General features: G+C 35.9%; 1 protein-coding gene across 10 annotated transcripts in view; it reads left to right on the forward strand.

The window, feature by feature from the left end:
- PDE1A (phosphodiesterase 1A) overlaps positions 1–18,370 on the forward strand; it is a 206,501-nt gene that overhangs the window by 163,553 nt on the left and 24,578 nt on the right. For all 10 annotated transcript variants that reach the window (XR_001878058.1, XM_017835008.1, XM_017835017.1 and 7 more), the window contains 5 exons: positions 1,465–1,605; positions 6,537–6,637; positions 9,142–9,267; positions 15,257–15,358; positions 15,478–15,598. Coding sequence is in view for 9 of the 10 variants with exons in the window: in XM_017835008.1 (XP_017690497.1) it covers positions 1,465–1,605; positions 6,537–6,637; positions 9,142–9,267; positions 15,257–15,358; positions 15,478–15,598 (591 nt within the window). In the remaining variant the exon portion in view is untranslated. The remainder of the gene's footprint in view (positions 1–1,464; positions 1,606–6,536; positions 6,638–9,141; positions 9,268–15,256; positions 15,359–15,477; positions 15,599–18,370) is intronic.

Here is an 18,370-nt window from a genome sequence, read left to right on the forward strand (position 1 = left end):
CTTCCTCTCTGAAACATCTTGAAGGGATATATAAAGAGAAAGCTGGTTTTCCATGGTGTTTCTAGGGGTTTACAATACAATATGGAGTACTTATAGCCAATTTTGAAAGGCTGAGATAAAAATATGGATCAAAATGCCAAATTTATCATTATAATAGAACCAAATGAAAGTTTTCTTATACTTTCAAAATCTCTCCACTGCAAAACTCCATGTTCCTTTTGAAAAGACTGCTTCACCCTGAAGTTGTTCTGAATCTTTTAATTGTAACAACAAGCTTCACATGCTTGAAGTCAGAACCACACCAGGGCTGCCATTAACAACACAGACACGAAGTACACAATGTTACCTGCAGAGTGGGTTTAAGCCCATTCTCAGTTCCATTGTTTACCTTACAGGGCTTTTAAATAAAGAAAAAATTCTTAAGGCAAATGTAGTTTCATTATATGGGTGATGTGTTTTAACCCTGGCCACCAAAAAAGCTCACTTCTCTCCCCAGCAGGATGGAAGAAGAGCATTGAAGGCGTAAAAGTGAGAAAATTTGTGGGTTGTGATAAGTACAGTTTAATAATGATAATATGAGAATGGTGTTCTCAATAATAATATAGAAAATTAATGAAAATAACAAAGAGAGATATAAAACCAAGAAGAAATGATGCAAATGAAAACAATTGCTCACCACAACTGACCGATGCCCAGCCGGTCCCCAAGCAACAGCCCCCAGGCAGCCTCCCCCTGCTTTGTGCTGCTGACCCTGACACCACAACCTTGGGGTATCCCTTGGGTCAGCTGGGCCTGCTGTCCTGGCTGTGTCCCTTCCCAGCTTCTTGTGCACCCCCAGCCTACTCGGTGGTGGGGTGGGATGGGGAGTAGAAAAGTCCTTGACTCTGAATAACCTCTGCTCAGCTGTAACTAAAACATGTTATCAAGACTCTTTCCAGCACTAATCCAAAACATAGTCTGATAGTATCTGCTATGAAGAAAATTAACTCTATCCCTGCCAAAACCAGCACAATGGGAAAATAAGTTGGACTAGATAGTACTTGTACTTCACATATTGCCTGGAGGAAGGAAAGTCATTTTATGAGATTAAAGGAAACCTTGCCTCAAGCAAGTAAAACTGGTGAAGAAAAGGAGATAATCCTATTTTTAGACTCCTATCTGTCATGCCTGTATTATATGAGCAATCTATCCCAGTATAGACAGACAGGCATGTCTTGAAAACCGTTTGGTTGATAGCTCTGCAGTCTCTTGTGCATGGTGTATGTAGAGGGATATAACATCTACAAAAATTGGATGAAGACTCACTGATGCATGTATGATATTTGACCTTTACATTTTAATTTTTTCTTTTGCTGTTTGCTAACTACATTCTATAGTATATTACTCGTGGTTTATTTATTGCATGATTGACTTTGCAGCTGTTGCAGGAAAAAACCAGTTATTTTAATGTTTTATTCTCCCTAGATCCCTGTTCCCAATCTTATTTCATTTGCTGAAGCTCTTGAAGTTGGTTACAGCAAATACAAAAATCCATACCACAATTTGGTCCATGCAGCTGACGTTACTCAAACTGTGCATTACATAATGATTCACACTGGTATCATGGTAAGAAATATTGTGAAGTTCAATTTACTTTTTTTCTCAGACTCTGCTGTTTTGGATCAATGTGTGCATATGTCTTTTCTTAAGGAAAAATCTCCCTTGAAAATTGTGCAGATAGAGATTCCAAACTACCATTCAGGCTGTGAACTTTGTCATTTTAACAGTTTTTCTGAGCTGAAGCTCTCCCTATGTGGAGGGAAAAGGGAGGGAAAAAATCCTTCTTAAATCTTGTTTCTTTTTGTTGCCTGGACTTGGGTATTATATATCATATTAGAATAGATAGTTTTGCAGGAGTGGGCAGGTGAGAAATTTTTACTTTCACATCACAGCATGGGAGGTGTGATCAGGCAAGGAAGCTTTAGTATCTGCTGAGGTCCTGGCTGTTGAAAGATGTACTGAATCAGTGCAGGCTTAGAATTATAGCAGCATAGAATGTTTTGGGTTGGAAGGGACCTTAAAGACAATCTAGTTCCAACTACCCTGCCATGGGCAGGGACACCCTCCACTCGACCAAGCTGCTCAAAGCCCCATCTGGCCCAGTCATGCACTCTGCAACTGCTTTTTCTTTTAGTTTACTGCCTTTTTAGGACTACTCTTGTATACTGTATATGCCTGTAGTAGGCAGGATATTGCATTTGTCTTGCAATGTCACAGTATTTTTTATTATTTATTTGGGAACTGAAATGAGAAATGAGTCTGTGCAAGCATTTTTATTTCTAAACACTTATATTTAATACCAGCAGTGGGAATCTCCTCCCTATCAGCTTGCTAGGCAGAAGTAAATACTGACTGAAAGAGAAGGGACATTGCTATCAATGGCCTTTTGATGATTCGTCTTCACTGTGAATACACTTGTTTACAAAAAAAAAAAAAAAAAAAGAAGACAAACCCAAACCAACAAACAAAACTACTTGGAAGAGATAGTATCTGATTTCTGTTTGCAGAGCTATGAAACAATTCTGTAAGACTTTGGAAAGGAAAAATTTAGGACTGATTCTAGATGTTTGTGCTCATATATATACAAAATAAATGTCAGTAAGTCGCTTATGTTAAGCCTTTTCTCGCTTAAAACTTTGCCTTTGGCTGTAGTGGGGGCAAGGAGAAGTCCCTAGGCATTGCAGGTTTTTATTCTACTGTTTGAAGGAAGTAATTTACTTCTAAGTATCGGGTTTTTAAAGCTACATTTTAACTCCAATACTACTTCCTGAATTAAGCCTGGAGTATTCCCCAGCCAAGATTCCTATTCACATTGAGATGTTTTCTTGAAAAAAATGACTTTTATATCAGGCTGAAGCAGAGCCTAGACAGCTCTTGCCAAGATGAGTCCAAAACAAAGTTTTTGTATATAATATTGATCTATCAAAATAGTATTTTAATGAAAGAAAAATATTGAAGAGATTAAATCATGCTTCCTAACCTACTCTTGTCTTCTACAGTAAAGTTAACAGCAAAAGTTAAGTGATGTGAGACATGTCTTTGTTGCAGATGTACACCTGGATCAGCAATTTAACAGGGAGGAAAATCCCTGTGTTTTGTTATATACTATAAACATCCCTTTGGCCCATTGTATCTGTGCCCCTCTGCCCTTCAAAAACCATGATAGCATTCAGATTTTCTTTGCGATGCCAGAACAAGGTTTCAGCTTCCAAAGCTGTCCTAGCCAATTTGGGATGTTTTGCCATTGATTAAACAACTTTGCAACACACTTTGTGTCTCTCTGAACACTGAATGAAGGAATCCGTTTCATATTTGAATGTCTGCTATTTCACTGAGTGCACACAAGTATGAGAAAGACCCCACCAACACTAGTTTTACATTATTAGCATCTTAACCTTTTAACTGCACTTTGATGTGATTTGGACAACTATTTTCAAAAAAGTTTAGACTTTGCTGCTGTAAAACCTCATTAATGCTGCAAAACTGCTACAAAATATTTCTATAAAATTAGGCCAGTTTTAATTCACATTTTAATTGCCAAATTATGATACTGAATTGCAATATTTCCCTGCCCATATCAGGGGGGATTGGAACTTTCCAACCTAACCATTCTATAACTCTACGGTTCTATGATAAAACTAGGACAACACTTAGTCAAGAGTGCCTTCAAACAGATGTAGCTTGCCAGGCAGAGGGAACATTTATGGAACTTGGTGTTTGAAAGAGGGCCTAGCGATTCTGCAGCTTGCAAAGTATTTCTGTCCCAAATATCTCTTGCAATTTGAGAACGCATCAGTATCATGAGAATTTTCTATTTAACTTTTTTTTTTTCCCTGTTGCCTGGTTTACTCTCCAGAGCCCTACTCATTAACAGTTTGAAATTTGCTTCTCAAGCTGATAATTTTCAGAGCATGTCCATTCTGCACCTCTTTTAACTCTGCTGTATTTCTGGCAAATACCTGGATTGGAGTCAATTTGATGCAATTCTAGATCAAATTCCAGAGCTGTTTGTATTTTTTTTTGTTTGGGTTTTTTTGTTTGTTTGTTTGGGGTTTTTTTTTGCAGGTTGGTGTACAATTTGAAGTTAATTGGCTTTTATTGTATCAGGAACTCATACTGACTCCAAAACTGTTCATTTCCAAAAGACATACTGAAACAAATGTTTCAAAAAGCTGGGTTTTAGAAAATCCGTTTCACAATTCATGTTGTTGAGGTCATGTGTTTTGTATTTTTATAGGCAGTTGGAAAACAGCCGTATTTCAGCAACTGCCAAAAAATTTGGCTGGTCACAGTTTATGCTTCTCCACAAGCCCTTAGAAAGATTCCGGTAAAGAATAACACATATTCAGAGTCACAGTTAAAGAAATAAAATTATCATTATATTTTTCAAAAGTTGCTGTCTATCTTAAGAAACAAGATCCAGCCACCTCAGATCAACGTGCTAGAAAGTTAGATATCACAGATGGCACGGAGTTTATTAACCTTCCCAAGAGATTAAATCCCAGATGATATGACTGAAATGTATAACTCAAGGTTGCATTTATGAGGTTTTCATCTTTATAAAGATTTAAGAATCCAAGTCCCAGGGAATACATCTCGTAAAGAACTTTTGAGTCATCGATCATCTTCCCACCATCCCTTTTCTCCTCCCACGTACCTGTATTGCTCAAAGTAAAGAAGCATACTGTCAATAAGTGAATTTTGAGACTCCATTTCTTACTCAGTTTTTAATCCATTGTTGTAAAAAAATTAGTTTCAAACAGAGCTGAGTTGAAATGTATCTATTTACTTATAAGCAATTTATAACACTGGAAAACAGCTCTCAAATAAAGAGATATTTTACATTAGGCATTACACCTGCATGTCATAGTATCTTTTGAGAGGGAAGAGGTTTCAGCTCTTCACAGTCCTGCAGACTTCCAGATACCTGTTTTTGCCTCTCCCTTTGAGAAAAACACTTGTTAACTGTCTCTCTAAGAGCTTTTTCCTACTTTCTTAGAAATGCTTCAGCTAAAGTACTCTGATTCTCTGATTTGAATACTGATCTCAATTTTGACTGTACAGCTTGTGTCTGTATATGCTACTGTATGAAGTCTCTGTGTCGCCCATAGATATTGTTTGTAAGGAATGTTCTTCTACTTGTAAATGCATTGTGTAGCAACTCTTTTGGTTGCTGGAAAAGCTGACCTTAAAAAGACATCTAAAAGAAAAAGTTTATGTTTAGTTACTAATAATTTCTGTGTTTCTATTCTATTTGGTATGTTGAAAATATTGTGAAAGCCAGGACTGGTCATGGCCTGGTTTCTTCTGACACACAATACTATGAAGGTCATCGTTTCCATTTTTAGAACTGCTTACAGTACATTCTCTTTACTGTGTTGTGACCTTTTAAAATCTGTACTGCTTCACCAACAGGCAGTACTTGTTCCTCAGCAGTCTTATTTTGTTGCTGAATGGCCTATTTTATTATTCTCAAATTACTTATGAATCTTGACGGTTCCCTTTCTTCTTCTTCGAAAGAAGTGCTACTATTGGCAACTTTTACTACATCTGGCAGCTTATATATCTCATATCCACTCATACACATGTATGTGTATATTCGGGTGCATAAACTTGAGATCATTCTTCGATCCTTTAGAACAGAAGCTTACTTTTATGCCAAAAACATCTGAAATATATTCTGGCACTTGACTTAATCAGTCCTGTGACTGTGGGGGTTAATTATGATATGATTTTTCTGCCCCCATTTTTAGATGGAGTAAATTTTATCCTCAAGGATGATTTAGCATTCAAGAAACAGAAATTGAAAGAAGATAATAGAGGTTATTTTACAAACTGAGTGATACAGAACAGCCTCAGTTAGCAAGTTATAAAAGGACACAAAACTCCAGGGTCTGCATTATTTTGTATACATGACCTGTATTACCTTTTGTTCTGTGTAACTGTATGCACCCTTTTTTTTTAATCAGTACAAACTATGATAAAATTTAGAACAGAAAAGTCTCCCATGGGCCTAATTTTAGTACCATGTACACTGGCAAAGTATAGTTAATGCTGATGTTGTATGTTGAATTTTTATGAACTGTATATATAGTTTACTAAAAGATAAATTATAATCTTAACTTCATATCAAGCTTTTAGATTAATATGGCATAATTTGGCAAGTGTCATGTGTGGGATAACAGATTGGATACTGATAGCAGTTGCAAAGTACATCATATAATTCTCTTGATAACTTCTTATATTTTCAGCTGCCAATATTTACTTTGCTAGTGACCAAATGGATGTTAACTTGGTCTCAGAGAAATCATAACAAGTAAAAGGACTTATTTTACTGTATAATACTGAAGTGTTATGGATATATAGTTGCCTGGAATAAGACAAGTGGAAAATTTATTTAAGTTAAAGGTAGTGCAAAATATTTTCAGTACTGTACTGTTTAATCTGAGTTAGGCTGTTACTGTAAATGTGACTAGGATTTGTTTTTCACTTACCAGCACTGGCTCACAGAACTGGAAATTTTAGCAATGATCTTTGCAGCTGCCGTCCATGATTATGAACATACTGGGACCACAAACAATTTTCATATTCAGACAAGGTAAGCAAAGTGATCTCTTAAGAGTCATATCTGGAGTTCACTGTTCATTGGTCTGAGCTGTTTCATATCTCTTACTAGTAAAGCCAGGAAGTAGCCAGGTCATGCCTGATTTTACAAATTGCTTCCTCGACCTCTGTACAGTTAATGGGACCATTCACATGGACAGACAGTGTGGAAAAGTAAGGAGATAGCTCCATTACGTTTGAAATCATTCTATTTTGGAGCTGATATGACAAGAGAAATTTCAAAAATATTCAGAACATGGACTTGAAAACCCCTCACCCCTCTCTTTGTTCACTTAAATTCTGATATTTCTGAGTCAAAAATTTCTTCTACTATGTCCCCATAAAAATACTACCTCTCTTTCAGCATGTGCCTAGACATACTTCAGGTGCTACATTTTGTTTCATTTTGTATATTAAACTTACAAAGTCCTGGTGCAGAGGGAGAAACCTTCAATTACAGCTTTAGAAATACCTACCATGAGCCCTCTCCTAGCATGTTTTGACAGCATCTGCAGTAGGCATGAAAAAGAAATCTAGAGAGGAATCCAGTTTGAAAGTTAGGCTAGCTGTATTCTCATGTAGGTGCAGCCTATCATTCTAGCTGCTGGTCCTGTACAACAGCATATATCTCTTCCCATTAAAATATTTTCAGCTTACCGAAGGAAAATCCCTGACCAATACATTACTAAGTGATAAATGGTACACCTGATACTTAACCTAATTCAAAGCATCTTATTTTTCTCTTACACTAGGCTATACTTTGATTTTAGTATCCTCAGTTGAGGAGTTTGCTTTAGCTGGTCTTAAAAAAAAATAAATTCAGCATCACACTGGCATATTCTAATAAAACAGCTCAGTGCTAGAAAAATAAATACTTTGAGTGGAAGCATCCTCACACTCACTGATATGGATAAAGTGCCAAAGGTAACATTTAAATTAAATCTGTAACATACTTGTGCTCCAAGATGTGCCCTTCAGTAATGAACAAATTCTAGATTTGCGGCTGAAATAAGGACGCAATTCTTTTCTCTCTCAGCACAATCTGGCTAAAAATAAACCAGTTTGTAGTTCCAAGTTTATATTACTTTTCTATTTTTGTCCTTAATATTTTCCTCTGCAGTATTGCAAGAGTGGAAAATTAATTAAGCTGTTAGCCTTTGAATTTTACTTGCAAACAGGTATTTGTTTTGTAATGTAGCTCATTCTTCTCTCTTAGTGTAAGTTGGCCCTGATGTGGCATCCCAGGGCTGTAATTCCAAGCTTCTGAGAAAAGCTGATGGAATTGCTGCCAGAATCATAGCAAATCTTAGCACCTCTTAAACCTATCCGTAAGTAGCTATGTCCATCAAAGTGTGCTTCTTAAACATATGTGATTAGCATAATACAGATTTTCCCACAATTTCAGTTGGATTATGGATGTAAACATATTGAGTTTCAGCAGGTTATGGTTCATTCCCTCTAAATAAAGTTTCCAATCCTATTTTAATTCTTTAGATACCTTAGTACCATATATGACAATATATAATATTGCTCAACAGAACAAGAGGTTCAATATAGTTTATTTATGTCAGAGGGAGCTGCACTGCTAAATCATCACACCTTTCTTCTGGTACAGACTTTTCAGTTGACCAAGTTGAAATATTCAGTAATAGTTTTATCAGAATGGAAGTGTAGCAAAGAGGAGAGACCTGAGGTTGCTTAGCAGGTCAGGTCAGGTCTTGGGGAAATAAATTCCCCAAGAATCAATCATGTTTGAAACTAAGTATGATAAATCCACACTGCATCGAAATTTGTGAAAATTTCAATGTCATTTTGGAATTGTACGTTAGTCTTTAATTAAGAGGGAAAGGATACTGTCAAGTGTGCTATCATTATGGTATGGGTCTTTCTTTAGGAAGCATTTGAATGCAATTAAATTTCAGCTCAAGGTTTGGCTGTGTTTCTGACAAAAGATGGTGTCTGTTTACAACATATGAAATTAAAGCTTTTTAATATTTTATTATTTACAACTCCCTCTGATAATGAGCAACATGGACCAAAGCACATCTCTCAAAACAAGGGTAGTAACTTCTTAACACCCATGCTGTTGGTGAAGACACTGCATTTTAAATGGTCGTATTGCCAAATTTTACTCTTGGGTAGCCTAACTGAATAATTTCTGTTGTTCTGTGGTCCTATCTACAGTTAAGAAGCTCAAAGATCTCACAAATTTTTGTCACACTTAGATCATATAAATAAAACATCACGCATTTAAAATTATGACTTTCCCACAAATAGTATATACAATGGTATAATGACAATTTTTTATGCATCTAAGATGGAAAATTTATCAGTATTCGATACAATAGGAACAAATAAACATAGTTTGATATATATGTGTGTGTATATATATATATACATATATAGTCAATAATTCTCATAGAGGATACATAGGCCTACCTTTCACAGTGCCATCATTAGGACACTATTACCAAATCTACCTTTTTTTTTCAACACTAGGTCAGATGTTGCTATATTGTACAATGATCGTTCTGTTCTTGAAAATCATCATGTAAGTGCTGCTTATAGACTCATGCAAGAAGAAGAGATGAACATCCTGGGTAATTTAAACAAAGATGACTGGAGGTAAGACTTGCAGTGACATTCAAACATAATTCCAGTATTTATAAATAATAAAAACCACCAAGCCTTCCCCGTGGAGTCTATTTTAAGAGTTCAAATTACAGGAAACAACATTGTCACTGAAAAGAGTAATGGATATTTAGAGCCTAGGGAAGGCTGCTGCAGTACTAAGAAATATTGTTTGGGAGACTCCAAACAAAATCAAGTTTTCCAAGTGAGATTGTGCATTTATGAGACACAGTGCTGGACTGTGTGGACAGTGTCTCCGGTGAGATAGATCTTCAGGAAAACCACAATGCTGCTCTGGAGCTGGGTTACCTTTGTCTAACAGTGGGTTAAAACCACAGTGCAGAGTCACACTACTGCCAGCTTGAGCACTATTGCCCCTGGGATTTCACCATAGTCACGTCTTGGTTAAGCAGTAAAAAATTAATTATGTGAGGAGTCCAGAAATAATAAGGTAAAGGCCCAGAAGTGCTACAGAAAGCTCTTCTTTTTCTTCTTAATTTTAGTGTAATTCCTGAAGAAAATTTGCCCAGCTGAAAGAGTAAGGATCATAATTGATATATCACAAATACTGAGACATGTAAGGCTAAAATGAACAAGTGTTAGACTAAGACTTTCCCATTATTCAAAAGGACATGTTATCTTTGTATATCATTGTTTGATACATAGAACATTTAAAATATAAGTCTTCTGTGTGTTTCTGTAAACATAGCTATTATTCAGGGATCCTAAAAAAACCCTTTCAAACAGGTGGACTGTGAAGCCAGAGAGATGTTCTGCTTCCAGGAAGTCTTCCGCTGTGAATGATGCTACCATGAATAACAAAGCTATACTCTGCTTAATTTATATTTTCATGAGGCCGTACATTTATTAGGGAATGTCAGATCAAATTTTGTTGTGTTGTATATTTACAGATGAAGGACTGTTTTACAGGGTAGATTTACATGATTTTACTTATCTATGTGATGAGAACACCCCGAAGTAAAGCATTTATTGAGTGTAAGTCTTCTGGCCCTTTTGGTTTTCAATTAATTCTTTTTCTGTACCTGTTTCTAAAACAGACCATTAAAAGTATTGTTAATTTTTAATTTAATACAAAGTGAGAGAGGAAGCATACAGGTTTTCGTTCTTTTAAAAATATTATTCTCAGAGGATACTCATTTGGATTTAGTTATCAGAACTTTTGTGCTGTGAATTTAGTAAATTGAAAACTTCAGCAATAACTGTTTATACACCTAGATTTTCATTGCCAACATGAGCCAACCTTGTTCTAAAACTATTTTGGGCCCAATAATTTTGGGGCTGATAGGTCTATGTGACCATATTTTTGCTTGTCCTAACTATTGAGTGTGGAGAAAGTCATTGTGCCAGTAGATAGCCATCAGAGGCTGGTATTCTGTCTTTTAAAACCATTGTTTTAGAGAGAAATTTATTTTCAAATCTTCAGACTTGTTGCCTTGAGTATTTTTTTGAAGTGGTGTTGTTTCATATTGTGTCCTACCAGACAGGACATGACTCCTTCAGGTAGAAAGGAACAGGTCTTCTTCAGTTGAACTTCAGTTCAAGATTGTGCCAAGGATGTCTTAGAAATACTTATGTGCATCCCTGGTCCTGACTTCTTTGTCACTGGAGGCCACCATAAATTATTACAGTTTGGGAATCCGTGAAGCAACATACACTGACTCCAGCTGAGAGCAATCTGGCTGCCAGCTAGTAGAGTTTATCCCAGTCATTCCCATTTGTTATATCACTGAGAAAAAGAGTAATAGGTTGGAAACAAAATAGTTACCAATGGAAAGAGGAGCCTGCAGTTTCCAGGTGTGTGATGTTTATACACACTGCTCAGGTGGACTGCAAACAGAATAAAGGGGAAACGTGATAGGCTCTCTCCACTTTGTGAAGCACACTCTTCTCTGCATAGATTGTTTGGTCTGGGTTTCCCATAGGTGTTTTCCCAGTTCAGTTATGGACCATTTTGTCTAACTTTTGTTGCATTTCATTTCTCTGTGGTTTTTGAACCTGTGATAAACTACCACGTTCTTTTGGACGTTGCTTGATCGCACACTGGCTCTGTTTACACTTGCTTTTCTCCCAGTCTTCTCCCACTGTAACCCAATTGTGTTTTTCTAGAGGATCTTATTTTAATTTTGCAAATTTTGTTTTTATAAAGTGGCCACACAGATCCTATTATATGCAGACAGTTTGAAGTTGGTGAGATATGGCAACCAGAGAAACTAGAATTTATCATCTCTTTTTGGGCCTATTCAGTACAACTTAGAAGAGACCTATTAATTGACTAATAAGCTCAAGCAACTAAACCAGAACGCTCAGTTCTGTGTTTTGTCACTTGGCTAAGCAATTACAGTCTGTACTTTCAAGCAAATAGTAAATTCCAAAATGCCAGTCTGTGCCAACCTGCACAACCTGTTCATGTCTGAGACTTCAATTTAGAGCGGCAGTCATGGAAATTATAGTTTCCTGGTATTCATTTCTAATACCCAGAAATTCCTGTAACCCTGTCATGAGATGCAGTTGTTCATTGGTGCAGTGATGGATCTGTTAGCCACTTAACAGAAGCTCTTCAATTTAATAATTACTACTGTAGTGAGCTTTTTGGATCTATACTGAAATTCATGCTGTTAAACTAACAGTTTTGAAGTTTGCACTGCATCAAGTTGGCAGTAAATTGAAATGATAATTTGTTCAACTTTTTAATGTACTTCCTGGCACTGATTAATTTCTCTTCTACTGTCATATCTATTTTCTTAGGTGCAGGGATTTAATTTTTAAAAAATTTAACACTGCTGACTATTTAAATGGAGGTTCTGCTAATTATTTCAGCAAGATGAAGCAAAATGACAGAGAATGACTTTATAGTATTACATTTCTCTTCTGCATGTTAACTTTAAGAAGATAAATGTACTAATAAACTGACAACTTTAATTAAGTTTAAAACATAGGCTTTGGGTCTGAGCAGGGAAACACTGCCAGCATTCTGAGGATGATGTCCTTTGTGGATAATGCACGTGACATTCATAGTAATTTCTCAGTCTTTTCTCAGCTCTGAAAATATGTCCTAATCATTGATATTGTCTTGTTTCTCTCACTTAGTACCCCTAAAAAACTAAAGAGGGATACTTGTTTGTCTCCCTTTCTCCTTTGATTTACCAGACTTCTAGTGTCCTAGCACCACATGCATTAATGTCAACAGTTATAGGTGGTGAGGCAGTATTAATGTCTCAAACCATTCCAGTCAGAAGGCATACAATGATACAAAAAAGACTAATAAAACAATATATATTATATGTAATGCACAAAGAATAGCATTTATTTCACAAATTCCCTTGGGATTCTTCTGTGTGAGGATTCCTGTAACTTGAAGATGAACCTTATGTCTTCAGTTCCCAACTTGCTTTTGCTCATCTTAGTCTGTTTCTGTATTTCTTTTATTAATTTCCAACTGACTAAATGTCTTCATCACGGACATTTGTCCAGGTAAAGCTGGTTTCTGTTTATAGGTTAACTACTTTTCCAAGAAATTCATGAGCCACTTCTAGTCTCTTCATTACAGCATTGTTCATGTAATTTTTTCACATAGTCTTGTATCTATGTCTTTTTACAGTATCCTATCCATAGGACTTATGGCTATAGGAAGGTTAAGATAGCGTGACAGCACAGGACATGAAAATTTGCTTAAGTAAAGCAGAGATGGTATACTCAAAACCAGTAATCTTTGGATTTGGGGCCCAAAAAAACATTCTGTGTTATACGTGAATACTATTACCACTTCCCTTCATAGTAAGACAATATCTGCATATCTTTTTGCCAAGATAGCAGGAGCAATGCTGACTATATTACCCTGATGCTTGTAGCTCTTGACTGCCTGATGGTCATGGGGAGAGATTTCTGTCCATGAGTTACCTATAAGACCAGCTCAGGTCTCCTTTGATACGGAAGTTGAGACAATCTTTTTTTCCCTGGGAAGCAATTTGGTAATGGTATCAGTCCAAGAGTAATCTGCTGTGCAATGCTAGTAGACAAAGCATTTTTATCTCTAGTAGAATTTTATTTAACATTTTCCAGTCAGGTCTCAATTTTCTATCTCTCTAATTATGATGGATGTGGGTGCAGGCAGGAAACAACTGCAGGTGGACAGTCTCTCCTTTGCTGTTAAGCAGCTTTTTAAGTGGCCTAAAATCCTCACAAGTGCGTGAGAGGGCAGTGCTACATTGTTTGATCCTTATTCAGGTGATGGAAGTAAGAATTAGGGTTTTTCCACTGCCATGATGATATGAATAAACTGAAAACAGTGTTTTACTTCTCTGTGTGTCTTGTGTAGTAGGAATGAGGTCTTTTGTGAGTAGGTGTGAACTTATTTCTGATCACTGTTTAAAAGTTCAGGCATTTAAAGTTCCTAGGAAAGTCTCCCATAGAAAGGAGAAGTGATAATTATTTCAGTCTTACAAACAACAGGGTTTAATAATGCAAAACCATCAGTATTCATGTAGTATTAGCAGAGTTTTTGTTTGGTTTGAGTTTTTTTTTTGGTTTGGTTTGGTTTTTATGGGGTTTTTTTGTTTTGTGGGGTTTTTTTTAATGGGTTTGACTGTGTTTGAAAGGTACAGTTTCAAAGCAACGTGGAGGAGGAGCAGCTGGGATGCAAAATTATTATGAGGTCAGATAAGGTAGGGCATTTTCTAAACACAAGTTGCTATGGCTGCATATTGTTGAATAGAAGCAAGAGGATTGAGTCTTTATCCAGTTACATCAAAGCAAATCAGGAATAAATACATAATGAGGAATATCTGCTTAAATATGCAATTAATTTGGCTTGAAAGCAGTCTTGATAGTCTTTATAACAAAGTATTGTAACAGCCCTAAAGAAAACTGCAAATTACCTCCTTAGAACATAGTCCTTTGAAAAAACTGCCTGTTAAGTATATCAAACATATGAATACAATATAAAAGGTCAGTGAAAATTACTAAAATGGGATTCTACTGTTGTAATTGATACTTGGATATCCTTAAGATTGGGGGTGTATTCATGAAGGTATATGCTACATAATCAAAGTTTTAATGTGGTGAATTGTTCCCCACATATGTACAAGCAATACTTGCACATAAGTCCTTCTAGGCCATTAAAAAGTATGCAAATATAGACCCAGTGGACTCCTGCATGGTCTATATATAATCCTTCTACATCAAGGAAACTGAATTTTCAAAGTCAATAATTATTATTGACAAAATTAATTCAATTTAATATAATATGTAATCAGAATTAATACACTTTCTTACATTATTCATGATTCATAGTTTACTGGTTTCATGGTCATTTAATAGAAAGCTGATGGACAAGCCAACTCTGACCATAATACCAAGATAGAGATAAATTATAAATCCTGAACTTGTTCTGAACCATTAAATAGGCATTACAGTATTTTTGAGAGGGAAGGTAGTTTGTCATAATGATCTTATAGTGATATAATATTGATAATGTTTCAGATATAATACCTCTTGCTCTTCTGAGTGTTTCCACAGCCTTCTTCCTAGGTTTAATGTGACTCACACTCCTCATTAATATGAGGGCAGTAATAAAAGACACAAATGTATCCTCTTGTGTGGTGGTAAGCCAGAGACCAAGTGGTTTTTTGAATACTCTACTGCTGGACAAAATAAGGAAAGACTTATAATGGGTGAGAGAACTGCATGTAATATTAGTTTATGCACTAGCAAATAGGAGTTACAGAACAGTGTGACTCTGAAATAATGATTGAAGAGTACATTTTCTGAGGTACATTGCTTTCACAGAATCCCTTTAGGATACAATGTTCAAGTTGTTAATAATTTATTTAAATGCTTTTTAAAATGTAATAAACCCCATGATGTTGTTTTGAAAGTTATAAATTAACAAGTGCCGCTTAAACAAATGTACCATATGGAGAATAAATGAATTTTAATCAGTCATTTTGCTTTTAATTATTCTTAGGGAGTTGCGTAGCTTGGTCATTGAGATGGTCTTGTCTACAGATATGTCAGGTCACTTTCAACAAATTAAAACGATGCGACACACTCTACAGCAGACACAGGGGTAGGTTATTTTCCGTTCTCTTCATTATCTGTAGTCTTTCAATGAGCTCGTATACAAGAAAAGAATTTAAATAGTTGCTTTTGTTTTGAGATAATTGGAGCATGTCCTTGAATTGACAGGGTAGACAAAGCCAAAGCCATGTCTTTGATTCTACATGCAGCAGACATAAGCCATCCAGCAAAATCCTGGGAACTGCACTACCGGTGGACCATGGCCCTGATGGAAGAATTTTTTCGACAGGTGCCATTTTTAAAATCCTTTAATAAATCTAGTTCAAGAAGCAATGGTTATGCAACTAAATATTTCCATAAGTCTACCAGTGAGGTTGCTGTTGGTTGTGATTGACAAGCATAGTCAGTAGCATATATTCTTTACTTTTCATACATACCACTGACATTAATTCAACTTTTGTGTGTGTGAATAAGATGAAATGGTTATAGCTTTATATCTATTTCAGCTGATATCAGAATTCTGAGTGTTGTAGTGGTTTTTTTTTCTTTCAAGTATAATATAACTTGTCAAGCTGTTTGCATTCTGTAACAGAGATTTATATATGCTTTGTGTTAAAAAAAAAAGTACCAGCACGGTAGGATAAGGGAAAATAGGAAGAATTCATGTTCAGAGAAGGCAAAAAGTTGTCTCCATTTCACATTTCTTTTCCTTGCTAGTATTTTTTTCCTTCCTAGTATTTGACATCCATATGCCACATAGATGTGAAGGTGTTGCTTTCATAATAGCCTGATCTAAAACCAGAGGTTAGACAGTACCATCCTGTTAACACTGTGGTCATACATCCTAAACAAAAAATGGAGACACACCTTTGTGAAAGTCTTTTCATTTCTGTGAGGTACTGGATTCAAAGAGAAAACCCAGTAGATGTTGGTGTCACTGCTGTCGTTTTTTAACTCCCCTCAGCAGGTGAAAACAAACATATCTCCCTGTAACCAATATTTGTGACCACACACATTGTCAACATAACAGTTACTGAAGTATAATTGATAATCAAAATCCAGTTTAGGTGTTATACAGTTTCTGTAGTTATGCACAGGTTTTAAAAAATGGTTAATACAGATAAGGGAACAGTGTGTATCTTGTTCAGCTTGATTGTCTTAATTGTGCTATATGATGACATTTTCAAATCAGATAGGTCACACTGGAAAAAAGAATCAGAAAATAAAAAGACAGTGTGTTAAACCATGAGTTAATTAGGCCCATCTACCCTATAAGGTTCTTGCTCAGTTTATGGAGATTCTTTACACAAGTTCTCAATAGGGAGCATCAGGGCATCCTTTACACTGGGCTTTGCACGGGGGAAACAGACTGGAGAGCTGGTGCCTTAATCTAAATAATGAATGGACTGAGTTTTGTGGAAATAATGAGTAGAGTCATGAGTTTGTGTTTGCTTTTGTAAATGGAAATTGTGAGGATTTCGAACTTGAGAGCAAAAAGGAGGAGCAGATTACCCCAGAAAAAAAGATCGTAAAATGACCAACTGTAAAAACATTTTAGACATAGAGAGACAGACTAGACAGAGCCCATGGAGCAGTGAGGCAATGTATCCAGTCAAGTGGAGGTAGCATTAGCAGTAAACAGTACCACACTGGTCATTGAATGCATAGGATCAGCTAATGTTTTAGTTAATCTTTTATCCATTCGTTAGAAGTAACTGGTTCCCAAATAAGCTGCTAAAAGACTTGAGAAGGCATTTAACAATAGAACATGCAACCATGTATGTATGTCTGCAACTCAGCAGTAAAATATGAAAGTCTTCTAGGCTGCAGAGGAGCATACAAGAAACTGAATCACTCTTTATATGTACTGCTAAGAACAGTGTGTGAGGAGTAGGTCCAACACTTTTAAAGTGTCATGAAGGAACTGTACCTATATAAATGCACTGAGCAGTGCAGAAGCAGTAGGTGCACGTTCCTAGATGCACTGGCTTGTTGTGCAGCCTCTGGTCTGTTGATCTGAGCCTCTGTGACAGAAATCTCTGGAATTTCCAAATGTGTGTCAGCCAAGGTAAAGTAGTCCAAATGTATATAAAACCCACTGATTCCTTCTCTTCTTTTCTTTAAAGCTAGTATTCAACTACTTCTACTGCCTTACAGGAAAAACAGCAGAGTCTGAAACAGCTGATACAAATCCAAAGCTTTCACAGACAGCTTTTAAAACAGTGATCATCAGCAAAAAATGAACATTCACATTGATAAAAACTTTGTTAAATACAGCTAATGGTTAAAATATGTGCCATTGTTAACTTACAGGAAAAAAGCTGAACACTTCAAGTTTAAGCAACAACTACAGAAAGTGTGTTATAATGCCAAAGAAAATCTGAGTTACTTGTTTAAAATAGAAATACAGCCACCCATCTCAGACCCTTAAAAGTAAAGAAATATATAGTTCAAGTAAAAAAAAAATCACAGCTCCTGTAGCATTCTTCTCTCAGTCTGATTAGATCCAAAAACACTAAAAGAGAGTTAAAAGTGAGTTCAGCACCTAGACAAAAAATTTTCTTTACTGTTTTGATCTGTATCTTAATTTTAAATCTCATTAAATTTTAACAATTAATTTAAGTATTAGTTCTGTGTTCATTGTTACAATTTACAATAGGCTTGGACTTACATGACATTTAAGTATTAATTACTATTGTATTAATTGCAAAGTAAGTCATAATTGGGGTAAAGAGCTACTTGAAAACAAAAAAAATTCAAACTCATTCATTACTAGTGTGAAAATTTCTCTTTTTTAATACCTAGTGAAGGAAAGATTACAAAATTAATATTACTTTAGAAATTCTGTATCCAGCAATGACTGAAATTGTAAGACCTACTCCAGTATGTATTATATTACAATCTGGCTCCTGTATTTACATAGCCATGCTGCTAGCACTTCTCCTAGTAGCAAGGGTTCATGTGTTCTTCCATACTCTGGTATCAAATTATTAACACTTGTGTGTAAAATTTAATAGCCATAGTAATAAAACTCTCCACTTTCACATGAAATGCAATCTGC

This window comes from Lepidothrix coronata, unplaced genomic scaffold (genome assembly GCF_001604755.1).
Source record: "Lepidothrix coronata isolate B3197 unplaced genomic scaffold, Lepidothrix_coronata-1.0 Scaffold7, whole genome shotgun sequence".
NCBI lineage: Eukaryota > Metazoa > Chordata > Aves > Passeriformes > Pipridae > Lepidothrix > Lepidothrix coronata.